This window comes from Plasmodium knowlesi (genome assembly GCF_000006355.2).
Source record: "Plasmodium knowlesi strain H genome assembly, chromosome: 14".
Lineage (NCBI taxonomy): Eukaryota > Apicomplexa > Aconoidasida > Haemosporida > Plasmodiidae > Plasmodium > Plasmodium knowlesi.
Genome location: NC_011915.2, coordinates 1,330,099 through 1,353,613, shown reverse-complemented (window position 1 = coordinate 1,353,613; position 23,515 = coordinate 1,330,099). Strand labels below are relative to the sequence as shown.

The following is a 23,515-nucleotide window of genomic DNA, read 5'->3' as shown; positions in this document are numbered from 1 at the left end:
ATATTTAGCACATTTTGCGAGTGAAGCAATGCATTTCTCAATTGTAACTCCGAGAGAGTGCGAAGTGCTTCATCTGAAGGATCTTCGTGGGAGAACAACCCCCCTTCTACGCAACACACTTGCGATGAAAATATATTTTTGATATTCGTGTTTGTAATATACACAAGTTAGCCATTTAAACACGTTGCGAATATTTTAACAGTGTTAATCTCGTCATCCTTTTTGCGAAAAAAATATTTGTAAATGATAATTTAGCGATCTTTTTTTTTTTTTTTTAAACGTTAAAAAAGGGCTATTAGGAGTGTCATTTGGTCACAACGGAATATATTATTGTGGGGAAAAGAACAAAAAAATTTTAAGTGAAAAATTTAAGTGGCAAAAAAAAAATAAAAATAAAAAATAAGACAGATAAATAAATAAAGCAAAACAAAATTGCCACGTTATCAAAGTTCCAGAAGCAACGCAAAACACCCGCGGGGAAAGCTTGCATTATTTCTCGTGCCTCTTTTTAATTTATAGGGTATGCAAAAGATAAAAGTTCACGTAAAATTTTCCCTTCACTTTGGTACATTTAATTATTGAACAAAACGAAACAAAATTGACATGTAAAAAGTATCCCCTCTTTAAATTTTTTTTTTTTTTTTTCTTTACCAGTTATAAGGTAAATTTATCAAAACAAGGAATGTGCGTGGTTGCATAGGGTGAATTGCGGAAGGAAAATACACACGTAAATGCACATTTAGGATAACACCTGTTAGTGCACAAAGCTACGCAATAATACGAATTCGCGTGCGCACATCGCGGTTCTATAGTTAAGGCCTGCTCCGCAGTAAGCCAAATTTTCTAACATATTTTTTTCTCGTCCAATTTTGTTAACGTAAGGCGTAAAGACAATTAGAGATTATTACATCCATGTAGCAAACTAATACAAATATTTATTTTTGTCGTCCAAGAGAAGCTGCGTGGATCTTTTTGTGTCAAAAAAAATGGAGGAAACAATTTCTATGATGCTTTTATTTATCCGTTTTTTCCCTTTTCTTTTGGATAATATTTTTGCTGGGGTTAAAAGTTGAATGGCATATCTTAGGGAACACTGAATGCCTGAACAGGGAGGAAAAATGGGGCGGAAAAATTGTAAAAAAAATAAAAAGATGTACAAAAAACTGAACACGGAAGGGTAAACATAGCTGAGTCAAAACGGCGAAATGAAAAGAACAGAGCGCCCCCTGATACACAAACACAACTGCACTTTCTCCTATTTTGTTTCATTTACCTATGTCGGCCAAATAATTTAAGGCTTCGTTTTCTATTTTTATTTTCTCAAATTTGCACCTCAGCTTTAGAACCTTAGAGGTGGGGGTGGAAAAATAAGAAGAGGTTTTGTGAAAGGGAGCGGAATGCCTAGTCTGGAGGCTCCTCGACGGCACAAGGCACACACACACACATACGCAGTGCATATATGTATGTGTGTTTACACGCCGATCCCCCTTGCACCTGTGCATACCTGCAGTATTTCCTCCTTATTGTACAACATCGTTTTAACAATTATGATTCGGTCAAGTAAGTCAACTGGGATTCCGTGGGCAGATATAATGTTCGTACCTGAGTAGCGCATGTTTGCAGGTTAGTATGATTACGCAAATGTGTAGGTGTAAATGCATGAGAACGAACATGCGTGTACATGTATGCATGTGTTTGTACTCATGTGTGCGTATCATTAGCCATTGAAGAAATAGAAAGGGCACCTTTTATGTTGCATATTCCCCGATTTGTTGCCAAAATGACTATAGGGGCCAAGTTGGATTCCAAGGTTCTGTTCAAATAAGTAAAGCATTCAATATCTAGCATATGCACCTGCAAAATTGAAGAGGTACGAATGGGGAATGCAACTGGAATTTATCTGCGGGTGAGGGGACCGCGTCCCTTTTTTTTTTTTTTTTTTTTTTTTTTTTTATTTCCTTTTGCCTATTTCACAAAAGGCAAAATGTGCAAATTGATTCGGAGGGGGCGGAGTGTGTATCTTTTTCACACTACACATTAGGTTATGTTCGTTTGTTTTGCGTTATTTTGTTGCACTGTATTTTGTTTTGCTTCACTTTTTTTTTTTTAGAATGAAAAAGTTAGGACCTCGTCAATGAAGAGGACTCCCGGTATAATTTGAGCTATCCCCTGGTCAACATATTTATAAACAATTTTGTTAATTTCATTTCTCAATTTATCCGTAATTTCGGTTTTCTTCGATTTCGAGTTTTGCAAAAAATTGAGAATGTTATCCTTTGGCTGCACATTAGATATATCTAAATCGTAGAGGGTAACATTTTGAATAATATTTTTTTTCTTATGCACGTTTCCTTTAGGTAAGTCAACAAACGTGTCCGTCTCGATGTCAAACATATCTTGGTATAGGCTGCATTTTCCGACTCGTTTGACTAACCCGCTGTGTGATTCAATGTATATAATATCTTTTTCTTGAATTTTCTCTTTAACAATATTTTCATAAATAGATGAATGTATTTTTATTTTTTTCTGTTCCTTCAAAGTCTTCAAGGTAATATGCACATAGGAAATTTTTTTTTCTTCGTATGTATCATCATAAAATGGTTCTATCTTGATGACTTCACCCTCAAACACTTCTTTAATTTCTTTTATTTTTACGCCGATACTTTTCCTTATATATTGAGTTAATATTTCTGTTTTTTTTACTTCACAAGAGTATACCTGAGATGCGTTGAAGATGCAAAAAGGGATAGAATCTTCACTAATTTCTTTACTTATAGCTATTGCTATGGCTGTTTTTCCGCTTCCACTGGGGCCTGCTAACAGTAAACATTTGCATATATTTTTTTCCTTAATTAGATTGATAAATATTCCTGCAGCTTCTCTCGCCTTCTTTTGTCCAATCATTCCTTTGCAATTATAGAAGTTTCGATAAACTTCATCATCGCTTTCTTCCTGGGGATGAGCGCACTCCCCATTTGTGTGAGAGTACCCATTAAGTTCACTAGTCGCCTTCATTCCCTGTTCTTCCTCCATTGCGTTACCTGTGAATTCGTTACATAATGCTTCATCCGGGTTTGCGTGTTTAATTACAGAACCTTTTGGTTGCCCATTCATCATCCCATTAACGCCCATTTTGCCACTTTTCCCTTTTTTCTGCTCCAAGATCAAGTCCTGAACGAACCCGTCCGCATCTAGACCCAAGCCACTAATGTGGCTGTGTAGACTTATCCTCTCCTTTTCCCTATTCGATTCAATTATGTTCATTTTGCGAAGAAGCAAAGTAAGAGTGCGGAAGAGAACTCCTTAAGTGGAACGAACACAATATATAGTGATGCAGAATGCATGTAGGGCGGAAAGAGTTCTTATTGCACACCGCGTGTACGAAGTGTTATGCACACCTTTCTGTGTTTTCGTCCACACGCGCAAATGCACCTGTGAAAATAAAAATCGGTGTTGTTAAATTTAACACGTGCGGTGAGTTTGTTGAAAAAGAAGAAAATCACTTTTTAAGTCCTTTAAAAAGGGTAAGATATTTCCTATATTGCAGTTACCCCTTTTTTTTTTACGCGATAAAAAAAGAGTAGAGTTCATCAATTTTTTATTTCCCAAAATTTACACCTACAGAAAAAAATTTAGTGCTGGTGTAAAAGTTCGGTGCCGTTCCATTGTGCGAAAAAAAAAAAAAAAAGAAAAAATGGTAGAGAAAAAAATACACTAAAATTTAATTATGTGCAATTGTTTCTTTTAGTAGCGGTTATCTCAACGCTCCCCAACATGGTCAGCCATAGCATTGTATTTTATTTTTTCATATTTATATTTTCCTCCATTTCTCGTGCTAGCAGCGCATACATTGGCTACTTCCATCTTATAAGTGAATCGCATTTCATGTCTTTCCATTGAAAATGTACCTTAAACAAGAGTAAAGTGCACCCGTGCATGTACGCAAGTAACGGTGTAAGAGAGTTAATTGCGCTCCGCGCAGGACAAAGGTGCTGACGTGTGCTCATAAATAAATGAATACATGCGCACTGTGCGCGTAAATGAACAAGTCGCGAAAACAAAAAAAAAAAAATTACCAAAAGGTGCAAATAAGCCTGGAGCTGTGCCCGTTAGTCCTTATGCATGCACGTAAACGTATATATATATAATAGCTTATACGCAGACACGAATAAATGCACACATATAAACATATGCATATGTGCATACAAACATTTTACATGTCGGGGCAAAGTAACATCTCAAGGATGGGGCGAAAAAAGCTACAGCTACCTATCATGTGGAGGGCTTGGGTGGGCAGCTAAGACTCACCAAAAATGCATCATAGATGGCTGGGCAAGCGGCGAGAGTGCAAACATGCAGATAGGTACACACATGTACGTGCATATATATATGAACATCATTTTAAAATTATGTAGAGCGCAAAATTCACCATATGCTTTTCACCGAGAAAGGGTCATTAATGTAAAATTCGGACTTTTTTTTTTTTTTTCCTTCTTCTTCTCGCTTCGTCTAGCGTCACCGATATATTTCAAAACTGAACATAGAGAGTGAGTAATAAAAATGGTGATGTACATAGAGTCGCCATTGCAAAGCAATTCTTTCTATCTTTTCCATTTTTCACTATTGACCTTTTTCCCCTTACTATATAATAGGCTTAAATTGTTTGGGAAAAACTGTGCAGCCATGATGCCCAGATTTTTACTTAGCATGAGATAGTTTACATCGGACCTAAAAAAAAGAAAGCGTTTTTTTTTCCGATTTTTTTTGGATGAAAACATCGATGTAGTTTCTTTGTAGAAATTACAACTCCATTGCACGCGAAGTTCAGGAATTTGAACATGACAAAACACACCTTCCTATGCATGCCTATACACACGCGTGCAGCCTCTTTCCAACAAAGGGAACGCAGAAAATTTTGTGTAAACTTAAAATTACCCCAGTTATATTTCTGCATACCTTTTCGCCGAACAAAAGTGAAGTATAATGTAAGATTTCATTAACCCTTCAAAGTAAACGTAATTCAGGAGGGATATTAAATTGATGATGCGCAAAGTTGTACTTTTGCTGGAATCAATTATCTCCAAGTGGTAGCTTAACAAATAAGAGGGAACGTGCTCATGCTGCTTCTCATAAATGTTGGAAAAAACATAGTTTCTGAGATTTCGGTTTCTTAAGCTGAAAAAAAGAGCTAGTTCGCTAAAGGCGCAGTATTCTTCGTACCTAAGGGAAAGAGGTATGTTTCTTATGCGTTGTCGCTGGTAGGCAGAGATGGGTACGCATGAGCAAAAGGGCGAGTAGCAATTTTTATGTTTGAGTGTGTATAAATAAGAATATTCACTCAACAACACAGGCCCATGGATTCACACGAATGCGCCCATGAGGAAACTCCTGTGGTGACCCCATGTGTACTTTTTTTCTTCTATATTTGATAGAGGCAGTGTAAGACAAAAGCGCGTCAAGGCCAGATTGGAATTTTCATCCATACATAGAATATCCCCATCATTACACACCACATAGAAGTTACACTATGGCACATGGCCGACGAAGCAAAATTTACAGTGCAGGGTATACTCCCCTTAATTCCGCAGATACTGTGTGCCTACCCCCCTCATGCGCAATTTGCACTCAGATCAGCAAAGAAGCGTATACACATCTGTGTGTGTAAATTGCAGAAGAAAACATTCTCTCAAAATCCGCAAATATTTATACGCTCACTTTTCTACCTTTTAGCCTGTAGCGCGAGCATAGAAAGAAGATAAAACGTATCAGGGTGATATCGATATATGTGATGAGCTTTCCTAAGGGAGGCGTAACACTTGGTGGGGATGTCATTTACAAGATAGTAGTATGATAGTAATATATAGGAATGTATATTATTAAAAAATAATTTATTTAAATTTTTACAAAAAATAACAATTTGATGCGCTTTTTGTGTTAATTGTAGGGCATATATTAAATTAAACAAGGAATAAAAATAGAGATCAGAAAAAATGTTCTGATAGGAGTCCACAATATATTTATATATTTGAATAGCTCGTTCGATTTGCTTAAAATGTAACAACAAAGCTGCATTACAAAAGAGAAAATAAATTCTTCTATTTCTTGTTTTTAGTTCTTGAGCCAAACGTTTTATAGCGCTAACTTTTTTCAATAAATAAGCAGAGTTAACAAAAAAAGCTACTACTGATGGGTCATACATGTGATCCATCAATAATATTTTACATAAACTATAACACATCGGAAAATTCTGTTCATGAAAACTCCTTTTGATATTTATTATTATGTGTAATTTGGAATATAGGAAAAATTTTGGAAAATAATCTGAAAATTTATTTTTCGCAATGTATACATACGTATCGTACAATGTGACCTTACTGTATAATGAGTTGTACAATGTGATTTTTGTGCAAATGTGTGCATTGTTGTTCCGGTTATGTTTGTGCATGTTTTTCTTAATCGAGTGTTTTTCTAAATATTGTGAAATGTTAACGTATTTTCTTTTTTCACTCTCTCCGTATTCGATCCATTCGGTACATTTATCTCTATCGTTCCTTTCGCTGTCATAAGTAAGTTGGCCAATCCCCTCCATGGAATTTTTTCTACTAGGCATGCACTTCTTGTTTTTTATTTTTTCTCCCATTTCGTTGTGGACACTTTTTATTGCCACATTGTTTGCTTTCCACCTTCTGGCAATCTTTTTTTTCCCCTTTGTGACACGACCAAGGAGGAAGAGAAAATTACTAACGGTCTTCTTATTTCGAAATTGGTAATTCACCGAGTACAAAATGAAGAGGAGGAAATATTTCATCCAGGAAATGCACTTACAATACTTGGCTAGTAAAATTAAATAAATTCCATCTTTTAAGCTTAGAATGGAAAAACTGAAGAGCTTCAGAATAATTTGGGGATACACAGGGAACTTCAAGAATAGGAGAATTGAATACTTCAGAGAGTAATTATATAAACCTGCTAATTCGTACACGTGAATAACTCCATGGGTTAAATAATGGCCATTCTTATTTAGCAAACATTTTTTACTTATTTTTTTTATAAAATTCACGCATTTGTTTAAGCAGTTTTGATTTTGCATTTTGATGAGTGACATGATTTTTACAAAGGCGACATAGCATATGCAGTATATTTTATTGCAATTTTTCCTTTTATATTCTTTTCCACCATTTCTGATGTTTCCAGTGGTGTTATTTACTTCATAATTATTTTTATGTTTACAGAGCATTTCCATGGTATACATTTTGTTTGTGTGTGCTTTTTTTTTTCTTTTAAATTTGTGTACTTGGCTGTGTTCAATATTGCAAAGGTTACTATGCTCCACGTTGCTAATTTCCCCTGTAGGGGGTGTTGGAACCTTTCGCACAGATACCTTAGAAATTGTACTTTTTCTGTATTTATGGCAAATCAATTTAGTATATTTTTTCCCACATTTACAATTATTTCCCTTCGTTGATATATCCTTCATTTGGATTTTGTTCCGCGCATTCTTCTTTTTTTCCGCTGTTCCCTTTGTCTTTACACCTTTGTAAGAAAATATCCACAAACGCCTGTAACGTTTCAGCATGTCCAACAAATCTATGTATTTTTTTCTTAGGAATAGGGCTTCAATTAGAAAAACAAAATTTTTTATGCTTTTCTTACGGTAAAACAAATGCTTGCTGAGGAATTCCATTTTACGGTATAGGAAATATTTCCTACAATATAGATAAGCAATTTGCAAGTCTTCCTCGTAGTTACACTCTACGTTGGCATTATTTTTAACATATTCGTATTGCATTTTCCCTTCGTCTGATATTTTGTTCTCGTAATTTACACTCCTAACCCTTTTTCGGTTCTCCCACTCTTCTGAGTGCACATTATTTTCTCCATAATAAATATTTTTATGTACATCAGCATGCTTTTCACTATTCCCTTGGGCATAAAATTTGCTCTTAGCATCTGTAACCGTCTTATCACCTAAACTATTTTGTGCATTTTTATCTGTATCACATTGAGTAGTAAGTTTCGTTATTTCTTTGTTATTTACGTTGACATTTTTAAAGTACCTCAATATGTTTGTTGAGCTTTCGGAAAAAATTCTCTTTTTGGAACTTTTATTTTTTTTTACATCTGATATCTTTTCCTTTATTTTTTTAAGTGTACCGTCTTCAGGAGGGATAGATCCTTTCCTTTTTTCACCATCCGTATTGGCGTTCTTAAGGAAAATATTGTTCGTATTCTTAAATCCTGTTATATAATTTAAAATAGAGCACTCTCTGTGCTTTCCCTTTGAGGGGATATTTTTTCTTTTTACCGCAGGAGCAGAACTTTTAGAAGTTCCTTTTCGTTTTTTCAGCTGATCTTCTATAACATTTCTGTTGACATATTTGTGCAAATTGTGGAATGCTACGTTTCTGCTAACACACTCATTGGCTAAATTTGACTTAGGCGTAAAAAATTGTACTTCCGAATTTTTTTTATTCAAGGAGGTATTAGCTTCTGTTTTTTTTTCCCTATTCATACTGATTAACATTTATCATATTCCAGATGTTCTTCTCATTCTTTTACCACACTATAATGCTATTCACATGTAAAAGCTATATGAGTGCTCTACGAATCGGAACCCTAAGGAAAATCGAAACGGAGAGGAAAATTTGTAGCACACTTAACAACTTGTTCTCCAAAATAATTCAGGACGAACATGGCACAAGAACATATTTATTATACAAAATAATTTCATAAGTAATAATATTATCCTACTCCATACATATGCATTCTTATAACTGGGCACATAACACTCCATCCCCCTAATAGATATTGCCTAGCCGGAGAATTAAGTATAAAAAATACGGGAATTCATCGTTAATATTGAAAATTACTTTGTTCAACAGGTATACAGTTTTATTTCTTTGTTTTATGTCTACTTCTTACTTATTTATTCTGCTAGAAGAAGACGAAAAATATAGGGAATTTTATATGCACCGAGAGTACATAAATAAATACAGAATGATAAGAAATTTTTTTTTTTCCTCTTATGAAATATTCGAAGAAGAAATTAAAAAAAAGGGTGTATTATTCATATTATTCATTCTGCAACGATTTTATAAACATTAGAAAATTACTGAAATTATACGCGATTTTCAGGTTCCTTTATTTTTTTTTTTCAATTACACTCTTTACTACATCGTAACGCTTAATGCACCCAGTTTTACAAAGTATAATTTTCCCATGAAAAATAAAATAAATTCATCATTGCTCAATATTTTTCAAGCAGTAAAATATTATTTTACAAACAATTATTTAAGAAAGAATATCAAAGGTTCGTATATATTCGATATATACATAAATATATGGTATATATATATATACCAATTATTATGTTTCCTTTTATAGTTCATCGGTTCCAATATTCGTCAATGTATCAATAAAAATACACAGCGTGGAATATTTAACTCATGTAATTTGGAAGCTAGATATTTTTTCACCAATGTGCCTTCAAAATATATAAAAATAAGAAAAATATTCGCGTGTATATAAGGAATATATACACATTTAGCCTTAATTTTTTCAATGTAAGAAAAAATATATGATTTAAAACAATATATATAAAAACATAACAGAAAAAATTATATCAATCAAAATGTGTTAAATGAATTACAAATTATGCTTTGAAATAAAATGATATATTTTATTATAAAATATTACACTGGCTAGCTGTATGGGAAAAAAAAAAAAAAAAGCTAGCTAGCTAGATATTTTATAACAAAAATATATTAATTATAATTTACTATACAAAAAAATATCCTAATGCATCGGCGAAATATTCATACTAAAAAATTAATTAAATATAAATTTGTATGTTTCATAAAATCCAAAACAATATATTGGTGGGGAATGTTTTGTATATAGATGTGTGCATATATATTACTCTAATCTTCTGAAAAATTTATATTCTGTTTAAGAAAAAAGAAATATATATACACGTATACATTTATATCTATATATATGTATATCTCCAAGCTTGAAAATTATTTTTTTAATCATCCATTGCACATTTTTTCATCATTGAATGGTAAAATTACAAATAAAAATTTTTTAAAGAAATTAAAACAGAATAATTAAAACAAATTGTTTTATTACTTAAACTAGAAGTTTTGGTAAAATTTTCAAAGGATTATCTTCCATCTCTTCTTCGTATGTTAGAAGAAAATATTTCAAGGTCAACTTGGTCTTAAAATGGTTTGAACTTGTGTAGTAATCATCCAACACAATATTCTTTTCATTCTTTGCCTTTTCCCTCTTGTTTTTCTCCTTGCTATTGTTGTTTAATTTTTCTAAGCAGTAATTTTCTAGGTCTCTATAATTTGTCGTTTTGGATCTCCTCTCGAGATCTATCCTTCTTGTCTCTCGAATTAAGTTATATATTTTAATTGAGTTCTTGTCTTCAAAAATTTTCAAAGAATTGTAATCAGGAATGTCGTCAATTTGCACATCCTTTTCACCATGCGCTTTCTGTAATCAAGAGTAAAATGAAAAGGGAAGAGGAATCAAATGAGTTGAAGTTTAAAATTAAGGTAGGAACAAATTTCGTAAAAAAAAGAAAACAATGTGTATACGTACATGCATGTACAGCGATAAATTACAAAGCATATACGTGCACACAGAATGAACAAAATAAAGTGGGTGCTAGTTGTGCAATGTCACCAAGCAAATATGTTATGACCCTAAAAACCTAATACGTACAAAATATTATCAATGCAAACAAATAATTAGAAATGGAAAGAACATGACAAAAAGAAGTGGCCACATCAATGGTATAATTTGAAATGTAAGAATGGAACAATGTTCAACATTGAAGAATAATACCAATTCACTAAAACAAGTATATGCACAGAAGTACATGAGAACTCGGTACGCCGAAATATAGGGCGTACCTAAACACATACGTCTCTATGAAACAACAACATAACGAGGTCACAGAAAATTGTCAAAGGTGTGATAAGGAAATAAAAACGCATCCGATTGTAACTAGAAACAATATAAAAATGCAATATACAGTAAAAGAACATGTGCACATCGTTAACATACTGCACCAAAATTTTGCGTGCAAAATGGGAGCGCGCAGATGAACAAATAGGTATCAAATTGGCGCCAAACATACAACATTAAAAATAACACTAAAATCCAATAAATGTAAAATTAATATAAAATGAATATTAAACTATTATTACGCTAAAGTGTACTCACAAACAAAGTACAACTTCCAAAAAACAAGCAACACACAGAGAACATTATAATAAGCAGTTGGCAATTAAATTACAGGGTAACATAATGTTGACGCAATGGACACAAACGGGAAACGAAATTAAAATATGACACATGCTCAAAATGAAATTTGGAAAAATTAGAAAATTTCCTCCATATCGTAAAACTTCTTAATACATGCATAATAATTCACTCCACGGCATGCAAGTGCAAATGTGCAAAAATCAGAAAAAATCAGAAAAAATCTGCCAATTTCAAAAAAATTGTAAAAACAGAAAAAATCTGAATAAAATAGAAAGAATCTGCAAAATTTAGAAAATGTTTGAGAAAATTGCAGAAATTGAAAAAATCAAAAAAATCAAGAAATCAAGAAATCAAGAGAAACAAAAAAAGGTTAAAAAAATATGAAGAATACACCTAAATTTGGAAAGAAATGACAAAAGTGCACTTAATGAAAAAAGTGATAAAAGTGCACCGAACGGAAAATGGATCCTAAAAATGGAACTAGTAAGTAAAATGTATACAATTTAGAGCACCACCCTCCATCTTTAGCACAAATGAAATAAAGAAATGTAATGTACATAAACAAAGGTGCACTTTCTTTTCGGTCCTGATAAAATTGATCTCGCTAATTTCGTTGGCATGCATTTTCTTACAATTTTATTAGCATAGTGAACTAGGAGGGTCAAAATTTTCATCATTTCTAGAAGCGTATATCTTTTTAATGCAACCCTGCAATAATTAAAAATATAAAATAAAAATATATATTCTAGGTGTCGAGAACATTCCATACGTAGAATATAATTTATTATTTGCGAGTATAAAGAATATATATTTATATATATATATAATTTTTACGGTTCCTCCTCATATATATAGTTTTTATAGGGATATATGCACCCACATCTTATTCATAAATAAATAGTGTTAGACTTACTTTAATTTGCATTTACAGCTATGTTCTTCGGAGCAATGAATACATAGAATGTCATTAGAGTGGGGACATATAATTGAACCTAAAAAAAAAAAAAAAAAAAAAAAAAATAGGCAGCGTCCGAAAATACAACGGGGTTTATATTTTACTATATTTATAATTATTTTAATTTTATATTATTTAAACACGGTGCCATATTGCACGCAATATCAATAAATAAAACTTGCTTTTTCCATAGAACCATGTATTTTTTTTTTTTTTGGAATAATTTTTATTTTCTAAATATTATCTTAATTTTTTTTAATTTTTACTTTGACTGATATTTTTCTCTACATGCATGTTATTTCTGTTTTATATTAAATTTCTTATATCTCTATTTTTTCTCCTTATTTTTTATTTGTTTTTTTTTCGTTCTTCCCTTTTATATTTTTTTTTACTTTCGTATTTCTTTTTAATTCAATTATTTCTCCCTATATTATTTTTATGGATTTTTTCATGGTATTTATGTTTTCTGCCCCTTTCCTGCGCAAATAATACGTAGTGCATTTACTTTTGCGCATATATTCTATGTACAGTACATTTTTAGCCTCCTAGAGCGAATAGATTGAAACACGTGCTCCACGAGAGCCATAGTGGTATAGTATACTCGTATATTAGCTATTATATGCAAAGTACGCATGTAATATGCGCATGTAATGTACGCATATTGCGCCCGCAATATATAAGAAAGTAATATGCGAACACAATACGCGAGATTAACTCTCTCCCCTATTTAATTCGCGCAAATGTATATACACTTGTACGCGCCATTCGTATATCGCGCAGTACATATATATTTATCAAATCTTACTGTTGAAGGTGGGGGCATTACAGGCATCGCAATCCTTGTAAAAAAATTCCAATTTACTCTTAATATTTTGGAAAAAGAAGGGCTTATTTTTGTGGCATTCGAAATTCGCGTACATTTTATTCAAATCTAGCCCTAAGTGTTTTGAATAATTTATAAGCTTATTATTTAAAAGTGCATCGCGATTTAGCGTGAACTCTATAAATAACGTTTTACTTTCCTTAAAAAATTTGTACTCATCAGTTAGTATATAACGCAAGGAGTATATAATATGCTTGAGTTGACTAAAGGTATATTCTTGATAATGGAGTAAATTTGAAAATAAAATCAAATGGATGGATATACAAGTGTTTCTAAAATATTTGTAATTGTAATATGACTGTAGGCCATAAAATAGCCAAAATGTAGGGGCAATATTGCAAGCTTCATTACAGTTATAGCCTGAATTAAAACCTCCATGAAAGGTTTTAGGCCATAGGAAAATGAATTCATTTTTTCTTTGAATATTTTTATAAACGGGAATGTTATTTTTAAGAAAAACCTCAATTGGAACTTGAATGGTTAATTTGTAAATTTTATTTTTATGATTGCCCTTTTTAAAATTAATTTCATTTCTATCCACAATTTTGTAATTCAAATATGATTTTCTGTATATCAAATGTGCATTATTTATATCCACATCTATAAGGAGTAAATTATCTTCCATTCTTTTATGGCTAGCGCTCGTGGTCGTACTACTGCTAGTACTGCTACTGCTGCTGTGGCTATTTCTAGCCATAGTAGTTGAAGTCGCGCTAGTGCTAGCCATTACAGCATTGGAGGTGCTCGTACTTCCAGCGGTAATACGATTCGTAGAGGTTAATTTCGGGTTATTTTTTGAAATGCGCAAATTTTTTAGCCTTTGCTCACTTCTTATAATTTGTACAATAGAGCTCTCTTCTTTGAGTTTTTTTTTTAAATTGGAATTATTGAATAAATTTCTGCGCTTCTTTTTTTTCATTTTTCCTTTGGCACCTTCCATCAACACATCATCTTGATTACTGCTCCCTTTTAAGTATTCATAAATAACATCTTCGACCTTGTCACTGTATAGAGGTGGTATGACGTACCATATTTTGGGTTCCCCCCAATGCTGATAATTTATAGAAGCGAAATAATTATCTTCTGTGTGCCAACAGAAGGAGGAAAAGAGCGTTCCGACATATAACCATGGAATGTTAACCCCCTCGATCGATACATCTACATTTCGTAGCATCGATCCTTTTATAAAGGGCAATGATTTTATATTCATATTTTCATTTATGTTTTTAATTACATTATTTATTTCGGAGTAGTACTTTTCTCTCTGCTTCATAAACACTTCATCGCGCTTTACGTCTCTTGCATATGTTTCACTGCAATTATGACAATTTTTCGCCCCTGCATAGGAGGTGCCTTCACTCCAATCATTTTTACCACTGGTGCCTTGGTGCACACCTCCTTCAGTGCTAGCAATTTTGTTTATACCACTTGCACAAATGGGGGGGGTTCTATCAATAGCGACTCCATTGATACTATGCCTTAAATGATCACAGTGATCCTTTTTTCGATCGCTCCCGAAAAGAATGTCATCCTCGCTATTCTTTATTCCGTGCTCTCTATTATCCACATAGTTCTCGTCCTTCATGACATTTTCTGGATCAGAAATGTTAATTACATCTATTATATCCTCTTTATGCCCACTAACTATCTCTTCTTTATTTGCACTGTCATTGTTGTAGTCAGCATTTGCACATTCACTGTTACATTGGTCATTGGCACTGTCCCCATTAGAGCTGTGACTATTAAAGCAATTGCTTGTACTTTTTTTACCTCTATTCCCCAACGGATGCGAAAGGCTCATGTCATTATTCAGTTTATGCACAGATGATGACACATTCGCGCTCTTAGGGTTTTTACACATTGCATATTTGCACTCACCCTTATAGAATAAAACATCGTTCCCTTCTTCTCCCCTTTTCAGATAATCGATGCTCGACTCACACGACGATTCAGTGGTCCCACTCTTGGTACTGCTACATCTGGTCCCGTTTGCAGCGCTAATGTCACTACCATGGCCATTCCTCCCTGAGTCCTTATGCCTTTTTAGGTTTCTATGAAATAGGCAAGTAGGATGATCCCTTGATACGGGCAAATCGGCACCATATATAGAAATGACTTCCTCATTCCCTTTGTTGATGATTTCCCAATATTTCTTTTCGATATATTCTAAGCTTGCTTTTTCTTCCGGTAGGTACCTCTTCTCTAGCATTTTGTTATATTTGTACACATCATACAAGGACCAGTACTCCTCAGGGTGCTCAAATTCCTTCCCATGTTTGAGTTCGTTGATTTTCTGTTTGCGTATATTAAATTTCATATTTAGGTAGTACGAGTTAAATTGTGGTTCGAAAAAATTGGGTGGTTTTACCTTCATTGCTCCATATTTTAGTCCAATGGAATTATACTTTTCGAAAAATAAAATTGGATTTGATAATTCTTCCATTGTTGTTTGGATCACAGGTATTTCTTCTATGTTTTTATAAATGCTATTGTTCGAAAGATGGTCTGCGGATTTTTTTTTTTTTTTTTTTTTTCCTTTCATGAGGCGGTTACACTTATTTTCCACTTTTGTTAATTTTCCACTTTGTAATATCATCATTTTATTTTTTCTGGGCATGTTGTTGCTATTACACGCGTCGTAGCATTTTTTAATTAATTCCTGTGCGTGTTCTAATTTTATTTCCGCGGTTGTAAATGGAAAATTGGGTGCTCGTTCGTTTTTTCCCATTTGTTTCTTTTTTTTTGCCTCTAATTTATAATTATCATAATCACCATCCAAGTTGATTATTTCTTTCACTTGATCATCTTCTTCATCGGCCTTTTGCCCCTTTAGAGCAAATCTATTTTTCTCGTCACTCTCTTTTTTTATTTGCGAGTCCTTCTGTTGACATGGTACACTTTTGCAATCGACATCGCTGATTATTAATTTGTTTTTTTTATCTTTTTCAGTTAAATCTACGTCGTCTTCTTCATTTCCAGGTGATATTATAAGCTCGAAGTTTCTTTTTCTTTTTTTAGTATTTTTGTCATATAAATCCATTGCAATGTTTACAGGATCATGTGAAATTTCGAGTTCTTATGGGAAAATTTTTTTTTTTTTTTTTTTTCGATTTATCTACAAGCGTAAGGGTGTTTATTCGTAAGTGTAAAAAGAGGGAAATAAATCATAAATTAATTTTTAAAATGGTTATTGAATTATTAAAACATTAAAAGGCACTTATAAAAGCAATAAAGTAAAATAAAGTAGGATAAAATAAAATGTCGGAAAAGAATTGCTATTAAATACATGCAGAATAAAAAAAAAAAAAATGAAAAAAAAATAAACGCTCTACACTTGTGTATGTATAATCTACATTGATATGTACATACATGCATCTATGCCGTACATAAATATTCCCGGTGCATGTGTGATCTACTAATGTGCGTAATTGTTTCAGCGTGTGCGTGCGGAAGTGTAAGTGCGCACATAGGTACAGATACAGGTTTTTTTTATTTTTTTCCAAATGTGTTCATGCGTACGCAGAAGGATACGAATATGTATAGGTATATTTCCGCGTACACGCAACTGCATAAATATCCGTGTAGCATATCCGCGGTACAAACTTGGGAAATTATTTTAAATGTACTTTTTCAAATAAATGCTTTTATGTGTATACATATATTGGCATATATATCACTTTTCGTACATTTAAAAACGTGTACTGTAAAAAAAAAAAATAAATAAAATACAACAAAACAATATAAGGATTACAATTAGGGCAGTTAATTTGCGCTTATGACATTTTGCATAAAAACATTATATTCACATTTGGCATCTTATTTTTAGAAAATTTTCTATCCTTAAAAAGGAAGAAATAAAATGCACTGTGTTGTAAATAAAATTAACACAATTTAATGTACATATGGGTATTCCACCCACTTGGGTAAAAAAAAGAAAAAGAAGAAAAAAAATGCAACAACTCCTAGTATATGCGCAACTGCTAAGTTCATTATTCGCACATACAAAAATAAGCGTATGCATATAGATATATACAAATGTAACTAAACATACATGCAACGGAGTGGACACGATGGCGTCTTGTGCTCTACTTGTTCACTTACGTCCATTGAATAAGTAGAGTAGGGGCTACCAAAATTCATCAATACATATGTAAAAATAATCAGACAAAGTTACAAAAAGGGGTAAAAACAACACAGTCTAGTTGCATGAATGCCAATCTAATTGTCATGTGAAATTAAAGGCAAAGTAATTATTCTATTTTTAAGGCACAAGGCTAGATTGGTCAAAAGAAAAAAAGGAAGAAAGAATATAATAACAAATAGCTAATGAAAATGTAATAATTGGTAAATTCAAAAAGGGGCATATTAATTTAAAAAAATATATTATATTCTTTCAAAAAATATATAATATCGCAAAAATAAAAATTTAATATGTATAAATATATATATACATATAGGTTTAAGAAATTCATGAAAGAGCATGCAGTTGGTAAGAGGGAATATTTTCTTTTTCCATAATATAGCGAAAAAATATATTATATTAATATATAAAATGAGAAGGTTAAGAATAGAAGGTATTTCTATGAATGTACAAAAGGTGCAATAAAAAAAAAAAAAATAATAAGGGCTATTCGTATGTTTGTATATGTTGCTATGTCCTTACTTTAGGAATAAAGTGTTTACTGAAGGGCCTGTGGGGTGTTGCCTTCCTTCCTGGGCCAACATATATGAATATGTATGCGGGTATTATCTGGGCCTGTACAAGGATGTATGCCCCCGCTGAATGGATACGTTCACATATGCCTATGCACTGAGGACGCACTTATATGTATGTACGTACTTAAGCGTATGGGCTTATGTATGTCCATATGCCCGTATGCATACTCATATATATATGAGAAATAATGCATATATGAACATAAAATTACGAAATACATTTTTTAAGACATTCTTTCTGCTTACAAGGAATTAATCCAATTTTTTTTTCTCTCTATACAGAACATGTCAAGTACGTCCACAAAAAAAGATAGTCCAAATAGTTGTATAGATATATTTAATATGCACGACTATATGTTACATGTATACCCTCGCCCCTGTTACCTCGGCAGAACAATGCTTCTCTTCTTTTTTTTTTTTTTTTTTTTTTTTTTTCGGCCCAAGAATATAAAACCACCTAATTCATTCTACATAAATGGTTTCCAAGTCGCGCATAAAATTATTCTAACAGAAAAAATACGTAATAAACACATTTTCTCATTTTTTTATTAAAGTTCTTGTATAAAATGATGGACTTAAATCAACAGCGCAAATACGCTATATATAGAAAAAAGTGTTAAAAAATGAGGTGCATATGTTGCACAACAAATATGCAACGAAGTATGTATATAAATTTTCGGCGTAAAATTGTTCATAAAAATGTCGTAAGAATGCGAAAAAAATGCGTATATTTTCGTAAAATGAAAATATTATTATAGTCACAAATATGAAAAAAAAAAAAAAAAAAAAAATGTGGGTTGTACGAACGAGTGAAAATTTCTGGCGATAAAATGTGGCAGATTGTTTTTACTCAATTCTGTTGATCTCTATTTATTTGTTATGCACAGACGTAACTATACATTTGTTGGGATACAAATATGTATATGGAACATGTCCGTTTTGCTTAAAACTCAAAAGAGGAAAAAATGCTTTCTTTTTTTTGGTTGTATTATCCTTTCCATTTGGTAGAACACATGCATATCTGTAGTTCACTTACTACTGTTGCAAATGGAAGAAGAAGCAATCGTTTGATGTATTTGCAAAATTTAGCAAATGCACGTTATCCGCCGTTACGTGCCTTTTTTCGCCGAAATTTAAATCTACATGCTTTTTTTTTTATACAACATTTATGATGCTGCGTTCTGCTTTGCCACGTGTGTACCATATGGCCGTATGCACTATACATACATAGGAACACATAAAATAGGGACATGTAAATATATTATGCTCATTTTTCAAACATAATTGTTAAAGGTTTTTAACGAATTGTTCACTTTTTTACATTTCGCAATAACACATGGAGAACTGAAAAATGGGGAAGTGTATGTCATTTGGTTAACGCTTGTATGGTAAGTCCACAGCAGTTTTTTCGTAATTTTGATATTTTTTTAAAATTTTTAACAAAAAATAGTTGTTAACCTGTTTATCCTTTTGCCATTTACCCCCCCCCAAAAAGAAGAAAAAAAAAAAAAAAAAAAGTGCCAAACGATGAGGTAACAAATTAACGAATTGACGAGTTGTCGATTTTGTATACACATTTATAACAGTTCATTATTTTTTATTAACCTATATTGCAGTGCAATAACTGAATTTTTTTTTTTTTTTTATTCCACTTGGTGAACCAAAAAAAAAAAAAAAAATAAATAAAAGAACCACATGGTTGCATGGTTCATTTTTGCTTTAATTGACAGATCATTTATCTGTTATTTTATTCCCTCTAGAGCTGTTCTTTTTGTTTATCTGTACAGGTGCAATGTGAACAAGGCTAAATCGACCTGCCCATTTTTACCACACTTTACGCCATTGCACAGGTGCGAAATCTTTACATAAATATGACCCGCTTATATCTCTTCGTATGCTGCAAAATTATGTATATCCGCATATTCAAATATTCCCATTCTTGTGTAAGTGCTTTACAACTCTGTAGAAAATGGCCTTGTGAATTGCGAAACAATTGCAAAGGTAGTGGTGCAACAGAGATGTAAAAAGGAACTACGATTTTTTCCATCCCATTTTTCACTATGTGTGAATTCTTTCTTTTTTTTTTTTTTTTTTACACAAATTGAGAAAAATGCCTTTTACCCAAAAATAGGTGCTGCGCATTTAAACCACTTTAATGAATAAAAATTTAAGTGTTTTAAAAATATTTCTTCATTTTTTAACTTTCCGAAATAGGCTGATTTGTGATAAGCGCGAAGTTTTTGTTTCTGTACTGTTTTTTCTTAAAAAAATGTGTCATGTGTATGTAAAATGTAAACTTGTGAATATATTAGCTCATAAACTGATGAATGTATAAATATGCAATTATGTAGTTTATACGCGCACGAGTACATATGCTTTCGTACATATCTGACTACACTTCAGTATTAAAATGGCAAATGCAAAAACACGTACATAAAAAAAGGAGTTTCTTCTACCCATTTGATATTTTTTTAGGGAAAAAAAAAAAAAAAGAAAAAAAAAAAGAAAAAATGTTCACGCCACACGGTATCATCAACAACACAGCTACAAATATGCATGCGTGAAGATGTATACATAAACAATTACGCGATGTTCTCCTGTCATGTTGTAAGTAGTTCTATACATTTGAAGAAGAACGCGTGATGCTGCGTAATACATACGAAAAATTGTGCTCACACATTTTATAGATTTCTCCTTATGTTGTACAAAAAATATGTTCAGTTCATATTTGTAAATTTTTTCTTCTATATTTCCTTTTCCCACTCTGGGTACAAACCCTGAACCGTTTCGACATACTTCTTCTTTGCTTCCTCTTTGCTTAGATTTTCAATTGATTTCCATGCTTCATATTTTTTCCTTTCCTGAAGCCTAAAAATGCTTGGTGCACCTATGTTACAGTTTCCAATTGTTCCTTGCTTAAAGTATTTGTACAGAAGTAATTTATCCTCCAAAGATATCATTTCAGTTTTGGGAAGGGCGTTGATGAAGGAAACGCATTTTTCAAATAAGTCTGCCATACTCATTTTGCTCGGGAGGCTAAAAGTGAGGAAAAAGAAAAAATAAATAAAAAGAAGGAAGATAAAATGTGATCCAAAAAATGTCTTTGCGAACAATGCTATACGCATGTTGTAGACTTAAGAAGGGGGCATTAGCCATGCACACGTGGAAAAAACAGCAGAACTATTTCAGGTGGAAAAAGGGAGAGTTTCATTTTCAGCACTTCTTGCACGACGTGTTTAAATGGGTTAAAAATTATACGCGCTTTGCGTAAAGTATGGAAAGGGGGAGAGGGAAGATAAACCCATATATGAATATATGTGCGCGTCCGATCACGCGTCCAAGAAAATGCACACAAGGTTCGCACGTACAGACGTATACATATCGAACAAGCATTTAAATCTTCTATCTTATTCTATTCATTTTTTTTTTGAATGCCCCCTTAGGGAAAAAACCATGTAGTCATGAGTCACAGATAGGATTTAAATAAATGCGAAGATTAATGAAATATGCAAATTGACGGATTTATAAAAAAACGAAAACATTAAATGCTCTCATACAAGTCGTATATTTAAATAAGCATCACATGTGTTGTTGATGGAATGGGATAAATCTACTGTCGTAGAAAACAGTGTTACCTTTTGGGGGAAGAGGATTTACACAATTTTGAAGGAGGTAAAAACCAGATGGATGGTAAAAAAAATTTGGGAAGGCTAATACAAGGGGGAAAAACAAATTTGGAAATAATATAATAGAACAGAACGCATAAATGAGAAATTTTTCAAATGAACACGTGAAAAGGTGATTCTCCAAAACATTACCAAAAAATTTTTTTTCTTTTTTTTACGTTTCTTTTTCCTTTTAATTGTAAGGATGGCAAATATAAACGTGTAATTGTTTTGATAAAAATCGAAACAATTTTTATAAAAATTTTTAATTTCACAGTAGATAATATGAGAAGGCTAAAGGAAAAAAAAAAAAAAAAAAAAAAAAAAAGAGAAGATTTTGTTTAAAAAAAAATAAAATAAACTTGAAAGAAAATTTTCACTTAAAGTAAAATTAAAAAAGAAATAAAACTCGTGCGAAAGAAAAATTTCATTTAGCTGAAAAGAAAAAACAATGACACTATTTTCAATCGTTAATTTTTACTAATGGGTTAAGGAGCTGGCCGGAGATTGCATTCAAAAATTAGCATTGCCAACGTACACTTCTTCCTTTTTCGTGTTCAAATTTTGTTTAAAAAAAAAAATTGAATTACAATCCATAAATAAACCAAAATCAATATCAGCGAACTGTGTTTTGTTTTGTTCTTTTTTTAGTTGAAAAAGTCCAATTTTACCGCTTAATTTTGTTTCAAACAATTGTATAATAATATATACAATTACATAACACGTTAACATGTGTGTAAGGGGTAAGGGACAGGGAAAATGCTGAAAAATTAATTTTTTAATTTTTTCACGGCTTATCCGTCGAAGGAAAAAAAAAAAAAAAAAAAAAAAAAAAAAAAAAAAAATTTAGTGTAATTCTTATGTATGCGTGCCCATTGTACATATCTAGCCAGATTTAAAATAACGCTTCTACAAAAAAACCTTTGGCATCTTCTTAAAATAAGATTTACGTTCTTAAATTATTACATTAGAATAAACAATGTACGGAGTTTCCGTAGAGGAAAAATGAAATGACAAATCGTTGATAAGAAAAAAAAAAAAAAAAGAAAAAAAAAAAAAAAAAGAAAAAAAAAGGCACACGGATAAAATATGCGCGAAAGAGTGTGGGGGCAGAAAAACAAAAAGGAGGTTTCTTCTTTGAACACGTAATTACTTAATTTCTACGTGTAATGTTCTTCTTTTAAGATATTTATTATACTTGTACAACTGCAATTTCTTCGGTGTGTTTACTTTATTTTTCTCTGTTACATATCTTGACGGCTGTTTCCCGTATTTCCTCGCTTCAGTGCATTCTATGACAACAACTTTCCTGTTTTTTTTCTTTTTCCCAAAAATTGTTACTGCAAAATGGAGGGGGGAGGGAAAGGAAGTAGTATAATAGATTAGAAAATAAAAAAAACTTTAATAACAGTGATTATTATTTATAAAACATTTGGAATGCCAAGTTGCGCGTCATTAATGTTACACATATATGTATATTGGTAGAGTCATCAAAAATTAACAGCACCCCACCAAACGATTAGCTTTCTTCTTTTCGAAGCGGCGTGTATTAACAACGTTTTAAGCCATTTCTTGTTTTTTTTTTATTACCAATTCGCTTGCTCCTGCAGCAGTTCTTCAAAAGTGGACCATTTACCATTTTTGTGTTGTTTGGAATTATAAATGGTTGGCAACATTTGATGGTGATTAGAACGAAAAAAATTAAATATAAGAAAAAAATGTCACATTTTTTCATATTCTTTGTGTTTTACTAAAAGGATTTGTGATCAACTGGGGCGCGGCGTATGTGTGAGAGGGCGCGTTGGTAGGGTGACGTCTGCACGTTTACATCTTTGTGTGTAACTTAGCTTATATGTGCACTGCCCTTCCACGTAATTCACTGACCAGATAAACCTTCATCAACTGGATATGTTCGCCATCCGATAAAGCAGTTTCCATTTATTTTTTATATTTTGAAGCAACTTGAACTATAATTCCCTTTCTTTATACTCATACGGACAGACCATCCGCTCACTA

General features: G+C 32.3%; 5 protein-coding genes across 5 annotated transcripts; all 5 read right to left on the bottom strand.

Moving 5' to 3' along the window:
• Nucleotides 1-922: 922 nt before the first annotated feature.
• Nucleotides 923-3,264, bottom strand: PKNH_1431000 (RuvB-like helicase 1, putative; the record flags this gene model as incomplete). Its single annotated transcript, XM_002262157.1, has 5 exons — nucleotides 923-1,101; nucleotides 1,274-1,346; nucleotides 1,505-1,602; nucleotides 1,746-1,854; nucleotides 2,128-3,264. The coding sequence occupies 5 exons, from the start codon at nucleotides 3,262-3,264 to the stop codon at nucleotides 923-925; spliced, it is 1,596 nt and encodes a 531-aa protein (XP_002262193.1).
• A 1,175-nt stretch (nucleotides 3,265-4,439) lies between these two features.
• PKNH_1430900 (conserved Plasmodium protein, unknown function) lies at nucleotides 4,440-8,512 on the bottom strand (the record flags this gene model as incomplete). Its single annotated transcript, XM_002262156.2, has 4 exons — nucleotides 4,440-4,534; nucleotides 4,643-4,728; nucleotides 4,957-5,220; nucleotides 5,724-8,512. 4 exons carry the CDS (start codon nucleotides 8,510-8,512, stop codon nucleotides 4,440-4,442), a joined length of 3,234 nt encoding a protein of 1,077 aa, XP_002262192.2.
• A 1,619-nt stretch (nucleotides 8,513-10,131) lies between these two features.
• PKNH_1430800 (JmjC domain-containing protein, putative) lies at nucleotides 10,132-16,158 on the bottom strand (the record flags this gene model as incomplete). Its single annotated transcript, XM_002262155.1, has 4 exons — nucleotides 10,132-10,503; nucleotides 11,913-11,988; nucleotides 12,194-12,272; nucleotides 13,041-16,158. The coding sequence occupies 4 exons, from the start codon at nucleotides 16,156-16,158 to the stop codon at nucleotides 10,132-10,134; spliced, it is 3,645 nt and encodes a 1,214-aa protein (XP_002262191.1).
• Nucleotides 16,159-20,578: 4,420 nt separating this feature from the next.
• On the bottom strand, nucleotides 20,579-20,857 carry PKNH_1430700 (acyl-CoA binding protein, putative; the record flags this gene model as incomplete). The annotated part of the gene is made up of 1 exon (XM_002262154.1): nucleotides 20,579-20,857. One exon carries the CDS (start codon nucleotides 20,855-20,857, stop codon nucleotides 20,579-20,581), a length of 279 nt encoding a protein of 92 aa, XP_002262190.1.
• Nucleotides 20,858-22,648: 1,791 nt separating this feature from the next.
• PKNH_1430600 (ribosomal protein L33, apicoplast, putative) lies at nucleotides 22,649-23,234 on the bottom strand (the record flags this gene model as incomplete). The annotated part of the gene is made up of 2 exons (XM_039113651.1): nucleotides 22,649-22,839; nucleotides 23,090-23,234. 2 exons carry the CDS (start codon nucleotides 23,232-23,234, stop codon nucleotides 22,649-22,651), a joined length of 336 nt encoding a protein of 111 aa, XP_038970022.1.
• Nucleotides 23,235-23,515: the final 281 nt, after the last annotated feature.